The sequence below is a fragment of the Rattus norvegicus genome, chromosome 2 (assembly GCF_036323735.1).
Source record: "Rattus norvegicus strain BN/NHsdMcwi chromosome 2, GRCr8, whole genome shotgun sequence".
Classification (NCBI taxonomy): domain Eukaryota; kingdom Metazoa; phylum Chordata; class Mammalia; order Rodentia; family Muridae; genus Rattus; species Rattus norvegicus.
Genome location: NC_086020.1, coordinates 146,846,536 through 146,870,209, shown reverse-complemented (window position 1 = coordinate 146,870,209; position 23,674 = coordinate 146,846,536). Strand labels below are relative to the sequence as shown.

The 23,674-nt window shown below is 37.7% G+C and overlaps 1 protein-coding gene across 50 annotated transcripts in view; it reads right to left on the bottom strand.

Moving 5' to 3' along the window:
* Mbnl1 (muscleblind-like splicing regulator 1) overlaps positions 1 to 23,674 on the bottom strand; it is a 174,567-nt gene that overhangs the window by 93,927 nt on the left and 56,966 nt on the right. For 43 of the 50 annotated variants that reach the window (XM_039101827.2, XM_063281382.1, XM_063281386.1 and 40 more), the window contains exon 2: positions 22,452 to 23,478. The exons of the other annotated variants lie outside the window; for them this stretch is intronic. In XM_039101827.2, the coding sequence (XP_038957755.1) occupies positions 22,452 to 22,625 (174 nt within the window). In that variant the 5' untranslated portion in view covers positions 22,626 to 23,478. The remainder of the gene's footprint in view (positions 1 to 22,451; positions 23,479 to 23,674) is intronic. 50 annotated transcript variants of the gene reach the window in all.

Here is a 23,674-nt window from a genome sequence, read left to right as displayed (position 1 = left end):
TTTACAAGTTTTTGACATAATTTATAAGAATTACTAAGAGATGGACAAGTATGAATCACATGTCTATTAAATATGGATATATATGTAACACAACCAATGACCTCACCAACTGGAATAAGGAAGAGTGTCCCTGGCCAATATCCATCTTTCTTGTAAGGGAGACATATGTCATTTAAGCCAGTTGGGCCATACTTGGCTAAGGAGTCTACTAATAAAAAAACCAGCATGTCATGTGAGTCTTATATCCCGCATCCAGGTCAGTCCATTATTGTTGCCTGTTTTTGAGGCAGGTACCTTATTATTCACATTAGAGGACTCAACAAATTCAGATTCTGGAATAGCTCTACTCCTTTTACTATGAATGGAAAATTAATAGAACTTCAATAAAATGCATGCACGTACACACACACACACACACACACACACACACACACACAGAGTTTACTTTCTGATTTCCAGTTGTATAGTCTGAAGTACCGTTTTATAAAACATCCAGGTAACAACTACTAATACTTTTAAGAGCTCACAGAAATAATTCTTGAAATATTTAAGGACCAGTGTTTCTTAATTTTTTTCTGTATAAGCAAAAGTTATTTCAAAGAGCACTCACAAACAAGCCACCCAGAGCACTTCTATTCACATGCAATGTACATCTGAATGGACAGAGCCTCAGCTTGTGGTGGAAGACAGGCTTTTTCCCCACTGATAACCAACACAGCAGCCTGAGCTAAGCCAGTCAGCTCTGCTGAGGACCACCAGCAGCGGCCTTTTATTTTAAATGTCTTTAAACTCAAACCTAACATTTTCCTACTTTTGATCTACTCACTGCTCTTGAAAACTTTATAATTGTGTCTTTGGTGTTACTGGCATTACCTGTTTTTCCAGTGTGGCTCCCAAGGGGTTCAGTTCGCATCTGCACATTAGACAACACCCTGCTAGAACTACTCTTCCTCCACCCTGCCCTCTGCCACTTTTCCTTCTAGAAGTGACTAATCTTCCTGTTGTGCTCTGTCAGTTCTCCTAGCATTTTTTCTGTGTTATATAACATTTACTTTTGCCAGTTCTTTTTGGAACTCCTGTCTCCCTGGGACTAGCCTTGCATTTCGACAGTCTGAAACTGTCCTGACTTATGACTTAGTGAACTTTGTCATCAACGTGTGTGCTACTCATATGAAAATATTTCTCCCAGTCAAAACTACTATTTGAAGGACATAGATATCCATTTGTAGACCCTTAAAGTTAAAATCAGCTAATGCTTGGTTTCCCCCTCTTTTAAAAGGTCCAGAAAAGGCAAGTCAGCAAAGGGTACAAATACCATCTGATTTAAAATATCTCTTCCCAATATTTCTCTGTAATATCATAAAACATGTGTACATACGATAAAAAATTCAATGTGATGTGTCTACATTGTCTACATTCCTATTGAGAAATAAACTTATGCCAAGAAATTACACTCTATTTTAACCGTGATTGTAACGGCTGGATTATGGTACCTAAACATATGTGTAGGAACTACTTCTGGACTGTAGCAGATATCAAGAATGCCATCACTGTTTAGTGCATGCTAAAATCGACAGAACAGTTACATCCTGGGGCTGCTGAGACAGCTGCTGGTAGAAGTACGTGTCTAAGGAGCCTAGTGCCAGCATTTGCCGGGGTCTAGTCTCCAGAACACTGGGGAAGAGAGCTCACTCTATAAACTAGCTCTCTATTCCACACAGGCACACCTCGGTATAACCAACTGCACACGCATCACCTAAAACAGTAATAATAAATGAGTAAGTTCTTAGACAACTACATTTCTAATAAAACAGAATCATAAATGGTAATCCCAGATTTCCATAGCACACTACATGTTTACTATCCAACAATTATCTTAAGAACCCCAAACTTCTCTTTAATATGTACAAAATACACATTATAAGAGATAACAAAGCCACTAATATTTCTTCCTTATTTCCTAAAGCTAGAAGCCAACTGAAGCTCTGATGTCACCACATGGAGACCTCATGGGCTCTTCCCATTTGCATAGTCTGAGGGGGATTTCCAGTACTCTTGACTCTAATTTTACTTCTTCAAAATTATTAGTTTAAATGAAACTTCCTTTACAGTAACACAGGCCTTAAATAATCATTTCTGTTTCTCTCGTTCAGTGGCAGTTACTCATGATACTAGACAATATGGCCAAGGAATCTGAAGTCAGCTAAAAACAGTCTTAAGTTTAAATATCTATGTCACCAAATACTAGAATAAGGAAAACCAGATTTACATATGGAATTTTTTTGCATTTGTCTAATGTTTTTCATTTTCATCCTGAACACAAAACAAACCCAAATGGAGTCAAATCCTAAGGAATACATGTGTGCTAAACAGAAGTGAAATGTCAGAGGACTCCTGATGCCATGGGAAAGTAATGCTACCAAAATAGATTTTCAAAGAAAAGATTAGGAGAAGCAATTCAAAGATGTTTTCCCAAAAGACAAGTCTTGAAATGTATTAGAACAATTTAATGGAGCCTAGACTCCATAGAGTTAGCATAAGCTTCCAGCCTGATCCCCCAGCTCTATTTCTGCAGTGCCTGGGATGCCAGGCCCGAGGTTAGCAGGATAGCCTATTAGCCACTAAGAAACACCATAACCTAGAGTAATTTGAATTTACGTGAAATTTGTGTAGATCTTTTATTATAAGATTATATTTGATTTAAAAGTTGATAAAATTCATGCATATCCCCAATGTAATACAAATTACATTGCACAGTGCATTATCATAAAAGTAAAGAAAAGCACTTGTTTAGAAATTTTCTAGTAATAATGTAGGAGGAATTGCATAATCAAAAGCCATCCCTTCGTACTCCTTAAGACATATCATGGTTCTAGAGCATGATCAACAATGAAGTAAAAACACTGGGTCCAACCAACCCTTGGTCTTGACCCAAGGGTCAAGAAAAAATGATGGATTTCAGTATCCTCAGTGGAGATAATTGAAATTATACCTTTGGCTATGATGAAATCACAAGTATACAGGACCTTGTAGAAAGGATTATCTCACAAAAGCAAATGACATTAAAAGCAAACTCAACTGTGGATTCAATTTCTAGTATGCAAACAGTAAAGAATATAAACACTATATAGAAACTGTTGCATTTATAATTTTAGACATTTTACAGGACAGAGGCTTGAATTCTTTAGCAAATTAGGGCACATGGGGAAAACAGGAAGCAAGAATTGTTACTCTAGCTTCAACATTCAAATGAAATATAAAATGTTTGTTAGAGGCTGACCTGTGTAAAACACACACACACACACACACACACACACACACACACACACACACACACACAACTGAATATGATACTAAAAGAAACCAACTAGAGATTAGCAAGGTGAAGTGAGACTAGCATGTTCCCCTTTGGGCATATGGCAAATCCGTTGCTGACTTATTACTAAATCTGTTTTTTAAAAACCCACAACTGATCTAACAGAATCCTCTGTTCAGCCTGGAACTAAGAACAAATGTGATTAATCAATACTGATACGCTTATTACATTTATATGAAATGGTGCCTCTGAGCTTCATTAATTGTCTGTTATGTACGACATTTCTTTGTTTTTGTTTTTAATTCTCAATAGTATTACCCTAAAACTTTATGGGGTTAATTTAATTATTGATTACACTCCTAATGCTTATAAATGGCAAGGTAAAAGTTATGTTTTCAGTTTTCTGCATTAGGGATAAAAACTCACAAATGTGATTAAAGAGAAAAAAAATCAATCCATAATGTTGCTGTCTAGGCTATAAAATAATTCAGCCTATCTCATTAGTTAAATCAATGTATTTTCCAGTCCGACAGTTCAGATTGAGAACAGAAAGCACATATATGATTTTTAACATTGTGCTACTCCAACCTACTTAAATATCTTATTGATATTGTTTTCAGGGTTGACCATTTGGTATTACATTACCAATTGGTACCTTTTCCCCTGGGGTAGATTATTTTTCCTGCTCTCAACAGACCTGTGTGTGTGTATGTGTGTGTGTGTGTGTGTGTGTGTGTGTGTGTGTGTGTGTGTCTGTGTGTGTAAAACATTATACAGACTACACAGATCATATTTATAAATTAAGAAACACACACAGAAGCACAACAACAAAAAGAAAGAGCCCACAAGTTTACAAAGGGAGGGGGTACATGAGCAGGTTTGGAGAAAGGAAGAGGTAGGGGACAGTCATATGACTATATCTAAAATATAATATTAAGATATTACAAATATTTCTAGAGTGTAGCAATACTACCTGGATCTTCAAAACTGTGAATGAATAAACTTCAGACTAGGGACTAAAAGGGTCTCTTAGGAAGAAATTGAAATATCCAGATTTTTAAAAGAAAAAACAAGGGGTTGGGGATTTAGGTCAGTGGTAGAGCGCTTGCCTAGCAAGCGCAAGGCCCTGGGTTCGGTCCCCAGCTCCGAAAAAAGAAAAGAAAAGAAAAGAAAAAACAAAAATCCTCAAGAACTTAAAAGTATATTTGACTGAATTTTCTGTTACAGTTAATACACTCCCTTGCCAAACCTCACAACTACAGTCACAATACAAAGCATCTCACAGGCCGGTGAAGAGGAGCATTCCAGGATCCGCCACTACCTTTTATTTTTCAACTTTCAAGACTAGAAAAAATATGACTGGCTCCATAATTAGCAGCAACTGAAATCGATGTAGTATGAAGGCCTTGCCCACACTCATCCCCTTTGAGCACACAAGGAACAAGGGCTCATTGTTCTGAGGTAGACAACTACCGCACAACAAGGAGAGACGGCTTATAAAGCTGTATGTTCGAAGGATTTCAGTAAGATTTATCTCCTCAGATAACATACACAGTAAGTAAGCAGGAAGCATGGACAGTCAAGGAACAGGAAGATGTACTCTTAGGGAGATAAAAACGGTGAGGGTCCTTCACGAGAGGCGGGAAGTGCCCAACATACCACAGTGTTCTGGTGAGGACTGCAGTACGTCCAGCTACATACACAATTATTCCACTCTAACCCTTAATAAGCCTCAAGTGCTAAATTTTTAATCCATCTTGATGATCGTTTTTCAAAGTGGATAAATGTAGATGCTCCAGCAGCAGATGCCTAAGTGCAGAACCGCTGGCACCAATACTCATCTGGAGTGGTTCTACTCTAGAAATGGTCGTGATGTACACAGCATGGGTTCTATCATATGTCCCTTAAGGGCTGTGAGCATGTTAAGGACAGAAGCAAGTAAGCAACTAGCAGGCCCTGAACACATTCTATGTCTTTAGATTTCCTCTTCAACTTTAAATGAAAAAAATAATAAAAAAAAAACTTGAAACTATAAAATGTCTGGACATAGAAGATAAAACTTTTTTTCTATTATTACAATATGGAGAATTTTATGTGTAGCATAGATATGTGAATCTCCGTTAAGAATCATATTCCCCTTCTATTCTGTATTAAAGGCAACAGTGATATAATTGTAGTCTGGATTCTAGATGTTATTCACATAATGTAACAAAACTATTAAAGGTGTTCACTATGTTCTCAACATAGAAACCAAAGAAAGTGAACCCTGATAATGCTACCATTTCCCCATGTGCAGCTGTCAGAGGAGAAACACCATTCTGTATGAAAGCCCCACAGTTCCTCCAACAACACATCCATGAGCAGGTGCTAATATTCTTACCCAAATGTGGGTCATGCACTACAACAAACAATTTATCACTCCACAGAGACCTGAGGTGTAAAGACAGGCGACATGGTAGAACTCTACGAGCACCCCCTCAATGCAAGATCACATAAACAATAGCATGCACCTAAGAGGGGTTGTGATCCAGCAATTCCTTCACAGAACAAAAAGGATCCTCCACTCCGCTAGAACCAGTTGGAGATGTGTGAAAGCTTGCAGAGAATGACATATGTATGCTATAGGAGAAAACTCCTCCACAACAGGGGCTACCCTCCTTAGAGAAGAGATCGAAAGCTGCACAACAATAAATTCCCTAAAGCTGAATTTAAAATAATTTATGATCAGCTAAAAATTATTGGCCATGATTAAGAAAAAAATGTTACTATCAATTCAATGAGTGTATAGGATATCCCGGGAACCGCATATACAAAGGTTATTAAGGGAAATTTGGTAGTCTTCAAGGCCTTAAGAGCTTATGAGAAAAAATAGGCAGATTGACGATAAAATTCAACACAGTGTAGCCTCTTCTATAACACATAATATTTAAGGAATGTGGAAGAAAGAAATATCCACTTTAAGAAGCAGTCACAATTGGTAGCTATCACAATGTGGGGGCTTTGTGAGGAGGAGGACACTGAAGGTTATTCAAGTGAATTGCTGTCCTAAGAGTTTGACAAAAATCAAAATGGCATTCCTTAAGAATGTACTGGTCACATAGAATTCAACGTTCTAGATACCACAAGCTGATATTAAAAACTTCTAATGTTCACATGTATAGATAATAGATACATAGATGGATAGACAGATATGTATGTGTCTATATGTATGCATACATTTGTTTGGAGAATTTGTTAAGAAAAAATATGGGATGAATTTTGATTCACACAAGGCATGAGACTATTTAAAAAAATTCTCAGCTAGACTGGACCTAAGAGTGACTTTCAGCTATTAAGTGTTGATGATGCTATTGTCATAAAATGAAGACAGTGTCATCAGGTTTTTTATTTGACTTGGCAAGTATGCATGTTTCGAGGTCCTGGTGACCTTGACAACTTTATGAACATAATTAAGCCTGTCCCTTTTCACTCCTTGCTAGGCTAACATATAAAGTGGGTGTGTCACATGGCCTCATTCCTTAAGTCTCTTCTAATTATAATGGCAGCAGTCTGCGGTTCACTTGAATTTAATGCTGAAAGTGGCAAAGGAAAAACTCATCTGTAGATACTAAGCAAAACTCTTAAAAATCACATGAATAACCTAAATGCAAGGAATAGCAAACCTTAAGCATAAACCAAAAAAGCTTAGATTCTTTTCTATCGCCTAAGTTTTCAATCCTAAGGTTTATTTTTTACAATTTAATTATGTTAACGTCTGATTACTTAATTTTCTATTAGTTACTCTAATAAGGGCTTCATGCAGCCAGTGGAATCTACTTTTCCTTCTAGGTTACTCCAAAATCTTACTAGTCTCTTCTCTAGTAAAATAGTAGGGCAGGCTATGTAACACATGTGAAGTCCTGACCGGATACTGAAAAATACAATAATTACAAAAAGCTAACAAGCTTCTTATAATTTAATAGCTCACTGTAATCTTTTATTTTCTGAATCTGTATTGATTTATTGCTATTTCTCAAATTGGCTTAATAGCGGGTCACAGCTCAGAACTGAGATAGCAGCTTTTCCTTTCCCAGACCTAAGCACTAATGATCAACCTGGGGTCTAAATCCATCAAGCTCACGCAGAGCACTAGTGTGGCCGAATAGCCTCTGCTGGACAATGCATCTTTAAACCTACTGAGGATAAGATCTGTAAACTCACAAGCAAATGACATCCAATCAATCAAGCACTATTTTAATTCAAATGCAGTATTGAACCAGACAGTGGAAGAAATTTACAATAACTTTATACAGCTAAAACACTTTATCTTTCTACTTATGCTGATATGGCTTTATTTATGTTATTAGAATGTAATACACACTTCATGAAATAAAATTACCATAGTTCCAACATGACAACCTAACTAAAACTGGTAATGAATGGTATTACAGAACTACCTGCTGGGTTTCATGACCTATTCATCAATTTTAAAGGCATTAAACAGGATCCTTACGGGAACGTTTTCAAGATAAATACATTTTACTGCTAAAATTGAGCTCAAAGTTCATGTAGTTGGAGATTTTTTCCTTTTACCCCAATGCGAATCTGCTTTTCTCTGGAACAGTTACTAAGAGAAATACTTTCTCAACTCCTTATAAACATGACATCCTTGGGAGGTGACTCTCCAAGGCATTTGGAAGTTGTCTGGCCCATAGCATCCCTCCTATTCTCTCTACCTTTAAGATATGCTATCCCAAAACTCCTGCTAAAATTCCTAGAAGGGCAACTCAGGCCAATATTTAATAGTCATTTCAAAAATTTGGTCACTTTTCAAAATTTATACAGTTAGCAAACAAGTCAGGGGCAGCAAAAGGCTGTGGGTCAGAATGCCCTGGTACATGTAAGTGTTCTGCCTCAGTTCAACCAAAGCAAATTAATCTCAAAAACATCAAAGAAAAACCTGGGACCATACTGTCACTTAGGATTAACAAAGCATGCCTTTATTCAGAGAGAAGACAAGGGAGGGAGTGTAAGCACAACCATATGCACATCTACTACTGATTTTATCTAGAGAAACCTGGCTTCTGAAAATGTTTTCTTAACACTGCTTTGCTTCATACCTAGGAGCTGATGGGATGAACAAACTTTTCCATGAATTGGAGCCAAGTGAATTGTTAGAATAAAAAGTGATGCTCATTAGCAGACACAAGTGACCATAGTGACCTTCTAAGGTAGCCTTCCTATATAAAGAGAGTTGAATTACCTAAAGTTTGGGAGGTATGGAGATGGCTCAGTCAAGGGGACTATGTGTCTATACTTGAGATGCAACTCATGAGACATAGATGAGCAATCTGGGACATGTCTGCTAGATGTGGAAACCAAATCAGAAAGTTCTAGGTTCAGTGACAGACCATTCCTCAGTAAACAAATGGAGAGTGACACACAAGTATAAAACTGGCCTCCATAACTGTGGCTTTGCACACTGTACACATGCACCTGCACACACAAGCGGACAAACACATGCAAAGAAAAAGTTTGGAAAATCAGATTACCAAGGTCAAAGAAAATAAGTAAAAATTAGTCCTACCTGTTTCATTTTTTAAAAAACTTACGAAACAGGAAACAATCCAGTAAGTAAATAAAATATCTCGTCTGATCCCCAACTTAACCCTTAGCTTAGTTTTCTATTTCTACACCTCAAACATTAACACACTTGCGCACCTCAACTTCCTTCCTACTATAGATCCTATACCACAGTTTTACCGTGAAACTACTCTTAAAGACAAGTGAGATTTCCTCAAGGAAAAGAACTGAACATGTCATGGTGCTTAGACCATTGACTTTTATAAGAAACATGGAAGGGAGATTTCAAATTTTATGCATCTGCTAACTAAAAACAAATTGATTACAGGCCTCCTGGCAGGTTTGAGCAACCAGAGAATTGAAAACAAATTTTATTTTTCCTGCCCTTAGAGGTACTCCTCTGCTTTTTTCCTAATAGTCTCTCCACACACTAAACATCCCAAATAGCTTATTTAATTAAAAGTCTACAGGAAAATCCATTGAATATATATCTGAACCCCCTTTCACATTAAATAATGAAGTTAACTCATTGCTATACACAAAATCAATACTGCAGCATGGGCAATAACCAGTAATATTCTTACCAAGAACGCAGTGAACACCTCATACTTAGGATGCCATTGTAACTTTTACATATAATGCTGACAAAATAAGTAAATAAACAATAAATAAATTTATGTATTCTTCTCTTACCCAAGTCACACCATAAACTTATGAGTTAGGTTAAAACCTTTGGATACCTTGGGTTATATTAGTACCTAGCACCACTTCCCTGGCAATTACAAGCAAGTACAAAAGGAAAAAATGAGGTTGGAGCAATCAGAATAGCTTGGGGTACTACCTTTAGACCATGAAAGAGGGAGTGTAGACAGATCTAAGGTTTATACCCCACGTTATCAGAAACCCTTTGGAATCTAATGAAATCCTGACGGAATCTACAGTTTGAGGTATACCCAATAAAAGGGGCAAAAAAGGAAGATAATAAAATACGAAAGGAAGACTTGAAGTTGATGCTGTTTTGTGCAGGAACTTTGCTGAATAAACATATATTTTACATTAACAATTATGGATTATGGGGTTTGGGAGATGACTTCGTGGTTAAGAGCCCATCCCACTGTTGAAAGGACCCAAACTGTGCTTCTAGCAGCTACACTGCAAGATGCACAGTCATCTGAAGCTCCAACTCTGGAGATCTAATAAATACCTCTGGTCTCTATGAATACCTGTACTCACACATGTCCATAACCAAATGCATCACACATACACACACACACACACACACACACACACACACATGTATATGTATGTGTGTGTATGTAAAAATATGTGTGTATACATATACATACTTATGTAATTAAAAATAAAATCTTTCAAACACATGAGTCTTTTAGGATGAAATCCACATATTGCATTTAAAATGTAAAACATGAATTAATTATTGTATAACAGCACAGACCTAAGAGGCATTTATATTCAATAGGATTAAAGTAAGGACAGATGATTATAACTGTTTTCCATTCATAGATAACTACATTTATTAAATGGATTTTAGGAACAGATAGAATTTATTACACTAATACTGCCACATTAATGTGAAGTCGTACATACGCTCAGTTTGAGGATTGTTTCCTGCTCATGAAGGGTAAGTAAATAAGCTACTATGTAAGAGTACACATTTCTTCTGATCTCATAGAGGACATTTTAGATTTCATAATTAAACAATGCACAGTAATCTACATAACAGTACAATATTCGAAACAGTCACATGTATTCAAGGTTCCTCATACAAAGGAAAATGATAATTCAGACTGACTACCAACATTCAGACAAGAATAATATGAATGCCTCTTATGTATAGTATATCCATATATCTAGTGATTTATATGATATAATAGATTTTTATCGAATCTTCTCAATCCTTTGAAGCATCAAATTCATGTTCTAAATGAGAAAAAAAAATAGTATGAGACAATAAAAAGTCTGAAGTCACAGGAACTTCTTTGCAATAAAAGGCCTGGCTGGATCTACTGTCTGAGCTATTTACAAGGTCTTGTCTGTGCCATAGAAACCAGGTTTTGTTGTTTGTTTTGTTTCTAACATATGGCATATGGCTTTGTGAAGTCATTTTGAGGATCCACATTTTACTAGGATTCCAGAGGCATCAGGAGCGTCTAAGTGTGGACCACTGGTGTCCACTTTCTCATTGCTCTTGGCATCAATATTTATTGGCAATAATAGAGTTTTCAGAAAAAAAATTCATTCCAAGAAAAACAGAAAGAAGTCCAATCTAGACACTCAGAAAACGCCAAAGGGAACAACACAAGCAAAACTCAATCTATAGCAAATTAATAAAGGAAACAGACAATCCAGCAAAATGAAATCCAAGGACAAAGAATATCGCACACGTTTCCCTATAATCTAAGTAGAGCTCTAGAGAGAAAGTCAGTTTGGCATATCAGAATCCTCAATTCTATGCGACTTCCCATTGCATGCACAAACATCTCTAATTGGCTATTTGTGGAAACTGGCTAACAGAGATGAGCTGCTGGTCCTCTGAGGCTTGCAAGGCTCTTGTCCCACCAACTCGTACTGCGGAAATGAACTGCTCTGGGAAGACTCGTGTGTCATCATACTGTTCAACAACAGCACTAATATTTGATCAATATATCTTCAATAAGAGGTCAGGATTACAGTGTTCATTAAATCTCTAAGAAGCATAAGAATTTATTTCATATTCTAAAACCCAGAGCTTTTAGCACAACATACTCTTTCTGCCACATCTTGTATAAAAATGGAATCAATTCTTTTATATATAGTTATTTTTATTATATTTAACCATGGTACAAAAATCTTAAAGAAATATATATATGTATATATATACTGTTTTAAGATATTTAATGAAATTATTTATATTATATGAAAATTACTTTGGCATGAATAGTATAGTGATTAAGTATTGAAGCTACACATAGAATAAAAACTTTAGTCCTAGATAATTTCTGAAATATCCTATTAGAGTCATAAATATATAAATAAAACCCATGACAGGAAGATGTTTCAGGAAATAAAGATTTCAGTTGTTTCATCTAAATTCTAACGTCATGTTATATACATGGAAGATTTAACAAAGATTTTGAAGTACGTATTTTGCTGAAGAACATATTTTGCTTCCAATATTATAATTCCTAGAAGAACTACAAAATAAGATGAACTTATGGTCTCGTTCAGAATGATAGCAACAGTTGTATGGACTTACACATCAGTGAATAAAAAGAGATTCCATTTTACCCAAAAGCTCTAAGGACAGTGATTAACTGAGAGGCATCCTTATCGACTGCCCTTTCACAGCACTGGCAGGCAGGAACATGGGTGTGTCCGTTCTTCACTTTCTAGCAGGAACTGTTTTCTGATGTTCTACCTCCTTTGTTCTCTGCAGGGTGTGAGACTATGCAAATGTAACCAGACCACAGTCTATACTCTAAAAGACTGCTGGCTCAAAGGGGCATGCTTCTAACTTTGAATGAGAATCCCTTACTAGCAATGGTTCAGAGACTGTTAAGAAAACACTGAAAGAGGTTTTTAAAGTACCCTCATCTTAAACTCAGGCAACTGCTGTAACTGAACCAATACTTGCCCAACAGTGTCAGAGAGAAACTACTCCATAATTAAATGCAGGCTGTATGCACAAGATCCTGCTATAAGGTTCTCCAGTATTAATAGTTTATAAACAAATTCCACAGCAGATTATCTAAAAGTATAAGCTATGAAGGCAGACTGTGTTAAACCCCAGGAAGCTGCCTCTCAGTGTGACCTTGGAAAAGTAACTTAACTGCTCTGAACTCTCTCACTCTGTATAATAGGTAGATAGTGAACAGATCAGCAGAGAAAACTTAAGAATGTCTACACGTGTTGCCTAAAATTCGACATGGCTCTAGTTTGTGTCACAGAATGACAGACTCTGATGGTGAGGTTAGCTAACTGTCCTGCCACAGTAAGGCAGCAGTGACCATTCTAATAAAAACACGCCAATTATTCAGCAACTCCTGCACAGACTGTTTCCGGTGTTTCAGAAAAAAAAAATCAGATTGAAGTCAAACTTTTATTATTTTATGATCTTATAATAGCCACTAGTCTATCAACAACCAAAGAAGCCATCAAGATTTCACAAATATCTATCTGGCACAGCAAGTAAACAGTCAAGAAGCACAACGCCTGCTGTTGCACGTAGGCTGTGGAAGCAGCACATAATTGGGTTCTCCTGGTGACCATGAGGGTAGGCAAAGCTCCACCTGGAGGCCCTTACACAGTGTCTCTCACTGAAACACCAGTCTGCCTTTTCACCTAGGCTTGGCTGCCAGGTGGCTTCTACTGTCTGCTTTTCTCTGTCCCCCAATATGGAGCTTGGATTCCAGCCTTCACACATACAGCTTGTGCTATGACCCACTGAATCCATCTTGAACCCTCTTAAGTTCTCAAGATAAATATTTCTCATGAAAATCACTTCTGTTATTATTCATCCTTGGCAGGAATGGCAGAGACAGTAGCTAGTAATAGAGACACTAAAACCACTCTGCATATATTGCTCTGCCTATGGAAGCCTTTGTAGTCAAGAGTGAATTTTTAAGCTAATCTTCAACCATAGATTTCAAGTATTATAGAAGTTATTTAAGTAGACCCCACTGTAAAAATATTTGCGATGTAAATGACTTTGCTTAAATATGGATAATGATTTATAGCTCATCAGAGGCTAAACTAAGGGTTGTTGGGGGGATTTTGTTCTAGTTTTAAGATTTGGTGGTGTTTGGAAATTTGCTTATTTTGATTTTTACTTGCAAATATATTTGAGTTCTTTCAAGGACATTTCCTCTTGTTTTTTAACTCTGCTAAAATTCATGGGAAGCGAAGTCTAGTAATAAATGTTCTTCAGAGAAAAAAGTCCAATAAATAAGACCATGATGATAATCTGGTTTCATGGCCTCTCGTGGCTAGACATAGATCTCATTAGTCATCACACAGCCATGAAGAAACAGGAGATAATGCGGCCATATTACATTCAGAACACAAATCTTTCTTAACAGGATTGTTCATTTAAAAATTAATTCTTCAAGTATTTCTTCGTGGTTCTTCCTTCTTCACCTTTCTTTTGTGCTGCCTCCCCTTAAGGAGAGTAGTCTTTTGGGGAACAACGTCATCTAGCAGAGGGGAATTTGGTTGCTGCTCTCCAATACTTTCTAGGCTGAAAGTGATGGATAAAAGAGCTTACTCGATAGGGACATGCTACTCAACTTGTTTTCAATCTAAGAACGATTTTAGAATATTAGATGAGCAATGATTTCTGAAAGCAAATTATTCTCTGAATGTAGTAACATGGCAAGAATGAATTACAGATGTAATTTATCCATCACAAGTGATCCTAAACACTAATTATGTCTGTATCTGTAGAGAAATTGAAAATGATAGAAAAATTCCCCAGTTTTGCTAACTTAAATTTTCCATGTTTTATTTTGTGCAATTTACTGTCAACTATTAACTGCAGATGCTTCCTGTCTCAAGTGCGAACAGCCTAGACCTAGATATCAACAACTCTAAGTCTGTATTGGAGGCAGAGAGATAAGTCTAAAAGCATACTGGAGTCGTATGCCCTTTGAAGCAACAAGGTTTGGGAAGCCGACAGTTAACTTATCATAACCCAAAATACAACACATGCATCAGTAGATAAACTCAGATAGCTGTAGCATTCTTCTAGCCCTGAACCTAAGACCTCAGGTTAAAATGGAGTTTCCCTCTGAGCAAGGTCATCCAAGACTGAGGCCTAAGCCTGCGACTTTTAACTTCTTTCTTTTTGGTACTCGCTGGTTCCCATTTGTGGTTTCAGAGTCAGAAGTTGTGGAGGAAAGTCAAAGTAAACCACTAAAGACATTTCTCTCCCCTTCTTCAAGTTGAGCTCACACTGACCTTCCCATTACTGTTGAAAGTTTCCCTTCTAATCTCACCCCACCTCCTCTTAACACAGGTCTCCCTACGAACAATCAGCACCATGAGGACAGCATTTTTAACATCTGCCTAACCAAAGTCCGAATATACTTGTTGTCCTCTTTAAATTATTAAATCCTTATATCTTGTCAGCACCCAAATGTTTGTTCTTCACATCTGACTCTGAGCTTGCTCACCCGTACTGTCTGTGATTAGCACTGCAAGCACCTCATGAAGCTACAGGAAGACAGAGGGGAAGAGCTGAGAAATTCCAAAGTTCATCCAGACCAGCACACGAAGCTTTTTAGAAGGCATTTTGACAATGAAGCCATCCTACCTTGGAGGTGATGCCTACAAGATGTGTTCACTGCTCTCAACTCTGCTGTCAAAGACCTCAGCAGAAACAAGCACCACTCAAATCCACCTTGCAGTGTCCCAAGAATCTAGGAAGTCCATTCCCTGACACTACTCCCAGCTAAATTTCCAAAGACCCAAACTTCCTTCTTGAAACATCGATGATAGTTAATGTCTGTGACTCCAACCATACATAAAATCTGAATGGAGTTCACAGTGTGTTTGGGGAGTCTCCCTGGTTTAATTCACAGCCAGGGTTTTAAAGCAGAACTCAAGAACCCTATAGTTGGTTGCTTTGGCTTCTCAGAGCAGGCCTAGTGCTTTAACAATGTTGGTTCTAAACAATGAAGACATTGGGCCATTTTTCTTCTCCCATATTGATCTTATTTTTGATGCATGAGTATGTTGTCTACAAGCATGTATAAATACCACATGCATGGCTCGTAACCATGGTTTAGAAAAAGGCACAGAATCCTCTGGAACTAGAGTTACAGATAAAATGCTGATGGGACCTGGAAACTAAACTTGGGTTCTCTGGAAGGACAGCCAGTGCTCTTAAGCACTGAGCCATCTCTTCAGCCCCTCCTAGATACTAAGGCAGCTATCTAGCTGATATATTGTCACTGTTTGAGGTAGTAAACTTAAACTCATTTTCTTATCTTTTAGGACAGACTCATAACCTTTGTGTCTAATGCCACAATCTTCCTGCTACCTTGGCTTCCCTTCTTGATCTACCTGTTAATTCAAAGCATAATATAATTATATGTATTTACTGTTATTGGCCTTATGCCTCCAATTTACCTTGAATCATCATTTACTTATGCTCAAGCACTGGTGTATGACTTCTTGGTTGATTCCTCAGTGCATGGATATGTAAATTAAAAAGCAGTGTTTGGTATGATGTGACTGCATATGGAAACTGAAATGAGGCTACCAGGCATCAGTTCCATGGCTTACTCGTTGGCCCAGTTGAGCAGCACCTGGTTTCTCTGTACTTCACTGGGCCTATCTGTCAAATTTGATACTAGTATCAGAGTTGTTCTATAGACCAATCTAATCATAAAAGGAAAACAATGATCAACACAGAGCAATTCAGTAACTATTTGTTCATTTTATTCTAAACAAAAGAAGTGAAAAATGTATTTGTGAAGGAAGTACAAATAAAAGTTAGAGGAATAGCAGAATCTGCTGCCATACAAAATTATTTGGGCCTGATACATCTCTGGGAATCATAAAGATCACATCCAACAGTTCTAGAACCACACAGTTTGCTTAACTCTTCCCTAAATAAGGACTGAGGTCAGTTGTCAGGTGAAGTGGAAGGCAAAATGACTAACTGTGTTGGCAGTTACCAGGATGAGAGAGAAGTATGTGTCACAAGGACCAGGTCCAAAGATACCCTAAAGCCAGTCTGCCAGTAAGGGTGCAGTATATAATGGGTTCTACAGTTTGGAAACTGTCACTAAATTCTCAAGAGAGAAAAAAGAAAAAGAGAGCTTCTAACACAATCTTCTAACAAATCAAACATAAATCAAAATTTAAAATTATCAACAAATATCAATGCCAGACCATATTTGGTGATAACTTTACAAGAAATACGCTAGGTACAAAATTCTTTAGTTGGTTAGCATACTGTAAATGAAGCTAAATTCCATGCTTACCAGAGTGAATACTGTTTAGTGTTACTGCGTCAGTGGAACTCACGACAAATTACTGCACTAATATACAATATGCTATATAATACAACGAAGTATTCCCAGCCCAGTCTTTCCAGTCACTTTTACCCGAGTTCCTACACACTAATCTCTGTCAGCAGTACAGTCAAAGGTCATCTATTTAGTTACCCATTCCTACTGACTCTCAGAAATTCTGACCTAAGTAATAGCATGGAAAATTATCCCCTTATCTAAGAGCACAGAATGTGTATCTGCAAAGGTTAAAGGGGTAGGTGGGGGTAATTTCCTCATTAGAACCTCTTTATAAGAAAATAAAGGGCTTTGTCTAGCTCTAGGGAAGCAGAGACACGGCTCAGCATACAACGGAATGGATTGGCAATGCTGGCAGTTCAAACTCTCCACTTACCCTTAGCAAAGAAAACGATAGGATAGGCAGCCCAATCCAAGGCCCTGGGTGTCCTTGGGGGCTGAGGAGCATTCTGGATTTTGAAGTTTGTGTGAGCCATGCTCAGCAAGCATGTTTGCCCTACACATCACAGAGACTTAAAGCCTCATACACAGAACTGATATGAGGCTATGGACTAGAATCAGAATTTAAGTCTTTTAGATAGCCAACATGCAGATAAACTTTGAACCTGTTTACACTCCACACTGTTTTGGGTTTAGATAGGTTTCTAGGTTGACCATGCTAGCACAGTGAAGTAAGACTAAATGAGGAAAAAGGAGTAGTATATTAAAATCTTACAAAAGAATGCAAAACAGCAAGAATCTATACCTTAACAATGTTTGCCTGACATTTTAAAAACATTCATTCAGTCAAAATATTGTCTTTTTTAAACCACAACCGAAAAACAAACAAAAAAAGCAGAGTTGTGGAACCCGGTTGAAATGGATACATCTACAGAACCGCCCTGCACCCAAGCTCAGGAAACACTAAAGAGGGGTTAGAGAGATTGGTAAGTGCCAGATCAGGGAGTTTGCTGTGAGACTGTGTCCCCTAGTAATATCAGTAATCAATATGACTATTTAACTATAAGCCAACCAAGGACAACAACAATCACCACGCCAAAGTAGACATAGCAAAGGGGAAATACCAGGGAGCCTTGACCCTCCATAAAACCCACAGGCAACACAGGAATGCTCAGAGTGGGAGAAACTGTCTCTCCGAGAAAGAACACACCATTTGGTTATCCAATACCAAAATGTCAGCCCCTAAAACATACATACAAATTACATTATACAGATTGAGTATGTGGCACTTATGCATTTAAGGGAAAAATAAAAATGTGTGTGTGTGTGTGTGTGCGTGTGTGTGTGTGTGTGTGTGTGTGTGTGTGTGTGTGTGTGTGTACATGTCCACATATGCACATAACAAGTAGTGAAAAACAAGGCCATGGACTTGAAAGAATATAAGAAGGAGTATATGGGAGGGTTTGGAGGGAGAAAAAAGGAAGGAAAAATATATTATAATCTAAAAAAGAAAAATTAATAAAACCAGGCATTTAAGAATCTAAGAACATGAACAGCACGTGTCTGAAGTTACTACAGTGCTGCTAAGGCAGCTATAATTACTAAGCATTTTGATAAGGAAATGGTGCTGTCAGGATTGGTGATTTTGCCTTCACAGGCACAGGAACAAGTTCTCAGAGTTGTGAACTTTCTGCTTACTGCATACAACAGGAACAGGCAATCCATCCAGGCTGTTCTACAAGTTGTGTCTTACATTAGTCCTTATCTGAAGACACGAGTGTAGAGAAGACTCTGCTGTGTCAACCTGTTGCTAAAGGACACAATCAGTACATGTGTGCACGAGTCTGGGTGGAACACAGGAGGTGAGAACCCTTCAAAGCTGTCAGCAGCGTCGTCTGTGAGACGGCATCAGGAAAAGGCAGCAGATCCTCACCAACAGTTATGCAGGTGAATTTGGTGTACCCAGGACTTGAGGATCTCATGTGTCTCAGTTTTCAGGATCATCAATTAAAACTGCTTTGAACACATGATGAGAAGACCATGATGGTGCCTTTGCAAGAACAATAACGATGCTAACCATTTCTCTGGGGGAAATAGGCTGTGGTAATCATGGAAGGTATTCTGAAATTAACTGTGATCACTTTGTGAGCACCTCATCAAGTCAGTCAGGCCATGTAATCCAGATGTTAACACAGGTTTATTGCTACAGATGATATAGTGAACACTTATTTTCTGAGACTGTAATAGATTCAGCATCCCATGAAAACACATGCCATCCACTCTGTTCCACTAGACTCAGAACTGTGAAGAAGAGATCAGGAGAGAATGGCACTACACTGCACTATGTGAAACACCATTTCTGAAGCATGGCATCATTCTACTGGCAGCTCGCAGTGCTAGAGTCTTCTCCTTTAATCTCCACCACCCCCCCTCTTTTGGAGCACCATTCACAAGCCATAAAAGAAAAAAAAAATCCTCTTCAGAACAGAATAATGCACTTGATCAATTATTCCGAGTATCTGAAGTGCCTACTGTCCCCAGACCTTCAAGTCATGGCTAGAATTTACTCTTAGACTACTATGAATTTAAAGTACAAGAGCAAAATAAAAATTAAGTTAATAAAGTGCTTAAATTCTCTTTAATTTACACACTTGACCTATTACTCGTCTTGTGTTTTCATTATTTGCATTTGGAAAGGCCTAACATACACATATACTCCCACTTATCACAGTCCATATTGTAACACGTTTATTATGAACTTGGACTGTCTTATCCAATCTTAAATTTAAAATTACTGTATTATGTATACTGATTTGTTTTAAATAAAAAGTTTTCTTTTGCTCAACTTGTTTTCTTTCTCTCTCTCTCTCTCTCTCTCTCTCTCTGTTTGTGTGTGTGTGTGTGTGTGTGTGAGAGAGAGAGAGAGAGAGAGAGAGAGAGAGAGAGAGAGGAATTCTCTTCTTCTAACCAGAAGTCAGCTATAAACCTAAGTCCCCTGGGAGTGCAGCCAAAGCCTGAAACAGCATGGCTGAAGGGTACAGCCATTTCACAGGGTCCTCTCTGAGAGTATTTGGTTTGCTTTCCTAACTTTCTAAAAATAGTAGATTACACAAGCTACTTCCATCCCATGGCTCAAGAACTCAAAAGAGGCTGGAACAGAAATGAAAAGTAATGTAGAAGGCACATTTCATTGAAGAAGTCAGGATATTCTAAGTTTTGTAAATTCCTTCCGTTTACTGAAACAATGGAGATGATCTGTTGGTTGCTAGCTGGCAAGCCTCAGAATGCTCCCAAACTTCAGAACTTCAGGCATGAGTCATGCAGATACTTTAAGTGTTTTAAGATGTGTGCTGGATCTATTTTAACCACAAAACTGAACAGCATAGGACTACCTAAAAGGTGGAATTCCAACAAATACTTAACTGCATATCCAAACTCTGTTGATTGATTCTTAGCAGTTATTTCCCTAACATCTCTGGAGGTATTGTCTGGGTATGAAGCTCTATCACAAATAAATTTGTGTTAAATTTTCTTTCTACTCAAAAAGTGTTTTGCCAAATTTTAAAACTAAAAATTTCAGCTTTTCTTAGAAAAACAAAAGAAAAGAATGATGTTTGCTGTGATTTGCTGGTATAATAAATTCATTCCACAAATAATTTTTAAATCTTAGCATAATTTATTTGCTGTTTTTTTTTTATTTCCTGTTGTGGTTTTCTTTGTTTGTTTGTTTTAAAGTTCTTGCTGTGGGGGTTGAATCCCGTTAGGGACACAGGGTGACTGTAAGCAGGACTACTGCTTTACTCAAAGAGGAACTGTTCTCTGACCACAAGTGAACGGTAACTAAAAAAATATTTGGAGCTGGAAAAATAGCAACTGAATACTAATGTTTCAAAATGTTTCCAAACTCTGTGCCTGGCAGGTTTTCTGTAAAACCATTCAATGTCATGGCCAAATTTAAAGTCCTTCGTTATCGTGCTAGGAGTTTACCACCAATTATCTATAGGATTAAAAACTGGATTTACTAGGAATTGGGTCAAAAGGAGTTACTTATGGTCACAGCTGTTTACAGACAAAAGCAATTAGTCCTTTGCTCCTCATGCCATGGACCCCTGTCTCATTACACCTGAATTGGTGGGCATTAATTCAGGACTGATGTTCACAAATGTATCAACACTGTTCCCTTACAAATGTGTTGCTGAGGGAAAGTAGTAATTTCTACCTTCTTCTTATTCATCTCAACTAGTACTCTGCCTATATAGCCTGACATTTCAACACAGGTCTGTGGTTTCTAACACACACCTCCTCATATCCTACTGTGAAGATTGAATCTTAAACATTTGGCAAAAACTTTATCAGAGGGAACATCACAAGCGAACTACAAACAAACAGCTGAAACGGTTAACTTCTAACTCACCCTGATGTGATGTAAGAAAGCACTTGGATTACTGTATGGTTTGATTTTAAACAGACATGCTGGACCTCTGAGACTTCTTCACAGACTTCCATATGATGGTGACCCATCTTGGAAGACTCAAAGAATTAACTGAAGGCATTTAGTATTCAAAAATTAATCTGATTAAATCAAATAGGTTAAAGCACCCCAGAACACATTTCTAGTCTTGACCTTTTATCAAAACAAAGACATGTGTGCTATCTTTGCAAAACCCATTTCAAATTTGTTCCCTTATAAATGTGTTGCTGAGGGAAAGTAGTAATTTCTACCTTCTTATTCATCTCAACTAGTACTCTGGTTTACAAATCCAATGACAGTTTTTTGAATGTCAAAAAAATGACAACATAAACAAATCATTTCTTCTTATCAAGTGCACAAGGCTAAATTCTAACATTTCTGATGTAGAACAGTGTAAGTAACAACTGGCAAGAGTCTCACAGAACATGAACATCTGTATTACCTCAAGATGAAAAGCCCCATGAACAACAGGACATAGGCGTTTGTATCTATTTACAAAGTCTACATTCAAAATAGTCTGTGGTTTGTATAGGATACTAGAGCAACTGGAAAGGAAAAAAAAGAGAGAGAAAAACCTCACTTCTAGTCATGTTTTCCCAAAAGTACTTGGCTTTAGCTATTAAAATCATCTCATAAAAAAAGATAATCTTTAAAAGAGTAAAAATATAACCTATGATCAGCTGACATAGAATTTTCCACTCATTTATAACAGCTTGACAAAGTTTACCAACAAAGGAATACAACATATATTCATTCAATCTTGGCCTTGTTAGATATGAAAGTCTTGAACATAAACATTCACCATTGCTGAACAAAGACTCTGACTTGCTATCACTAAGTCACAACTACGTCAACATGTAACAGTTTCTACTTAGGGGAAAAAAAGAAGAAAGGGGAAAAAAGTCATGGAATTAGGAGTTAAAGGACTGATAAAGTTATTTACAACAAAGTTTGCCTGGACTTGATTCTGTAAGTCTCATGGGTGCCCCAGCTCAGCCTCATGAACCAGAACGTGCTGAGTAACTAAAGTGTTAACAAAACAAACCACAATCCCAAATTTAGAGAACCATGTACCCGTAACCGTTAATCAATTATTGCATATCCTTAAAAGGAGGTAATATTTACTCACTTTCAGTGAATCAAAGCAGGCGATTACTCGTCCATTTTCAACTTGGCAGCTTTTCGAAGGATGTGCAAATTTACATTCCGTGTCTGGTCGTGAGCAAGTCCCCCTTTGAAACTCTCTACATACTTCCAGTGTTAGCCATTTTGTGTCCCGAATTGGTGTGACACTAACAGCCATGTTTATATTTTACAGGTAGTTAAATGTTCAATGAAACCAACAAACCCAATCCCTCTCAAAAAAAAAAAAAAAAAGGAAAAAAGAAAAGAAAAGAAAAAAATCAGCAACCCAAAACAAAAGACAAAAACTAAACAAAATAGGAACTGATAAAACTCAGAAGTGTGAGATGACTGTGAAAATGTCCGAAAGGCTGCTTCCCCAGTCCCCGCTTTAACGGCACATGGAAAAGTGTGACTTCAATATCAAGGGAAAGACCTCCGCTAGAAATTCACAGCATGAAACTGTTAATTCAAAGAGGTTTTGGTTTTTAGAGAAATACCACGGTTGTAAGTAGATGGGTGTTTAAAGGAGGGCCTGGAATCAGCCTTGTGCTCGTAACCCCTTCCCAGTGCCAATTTGGAGCCCAAAATGCAAGCATGAAAACGTGGCAGACCCTTTGACACCGAATTTCCAAGCTGCTCTCAGCAAAGTTGTCTGACAGGGGATCTCCTCACAGCTGATTTGCGATGGAGTTTGGTGGTGCAATCGGTATTGATTAGTTTGGCATAGACAGATGCAGCAGTTTAGAGCAAAATCGAGAAAATGATTTTTTTTTCCTCCTTGATTTCCTGGCAGAAGGTATCTTACTTTTTCAGCAAACTTTTCTTCTAAACTAAAGCAGCCTAGGGCAATGGCAGATACTCAGAGCTTTTCTCCTGATTAGAAGTAGAAATGGGGGTGTCTGGGCTAGAGGTGGAGGGCGGATGTGCTGTCGTCACAGTCTAGCTGGCAGCAAGCAAGGCAAAAGCAGAGGCTGCTCTAGAAGCGGTTCCAAGCAGCAGAGACGTCAGGAAAGGCACTTCTTAGTACCAACCTGTAGAGAAAAGAGATAGGTTAAGATTTACTAAGTAGCATTCACTGATGTCCTATAGCAGCACAACCTTGCCATGTGATACCAGACTAAGCAACTCAAAGTCAGCCTCATATTCTCTCTCGTGTTCTCTCTCTCTCTCTCTCTCTCTCTCTCTCTCTCTCTCTCTCTCTCTCTCTCACAAACACACACACACACA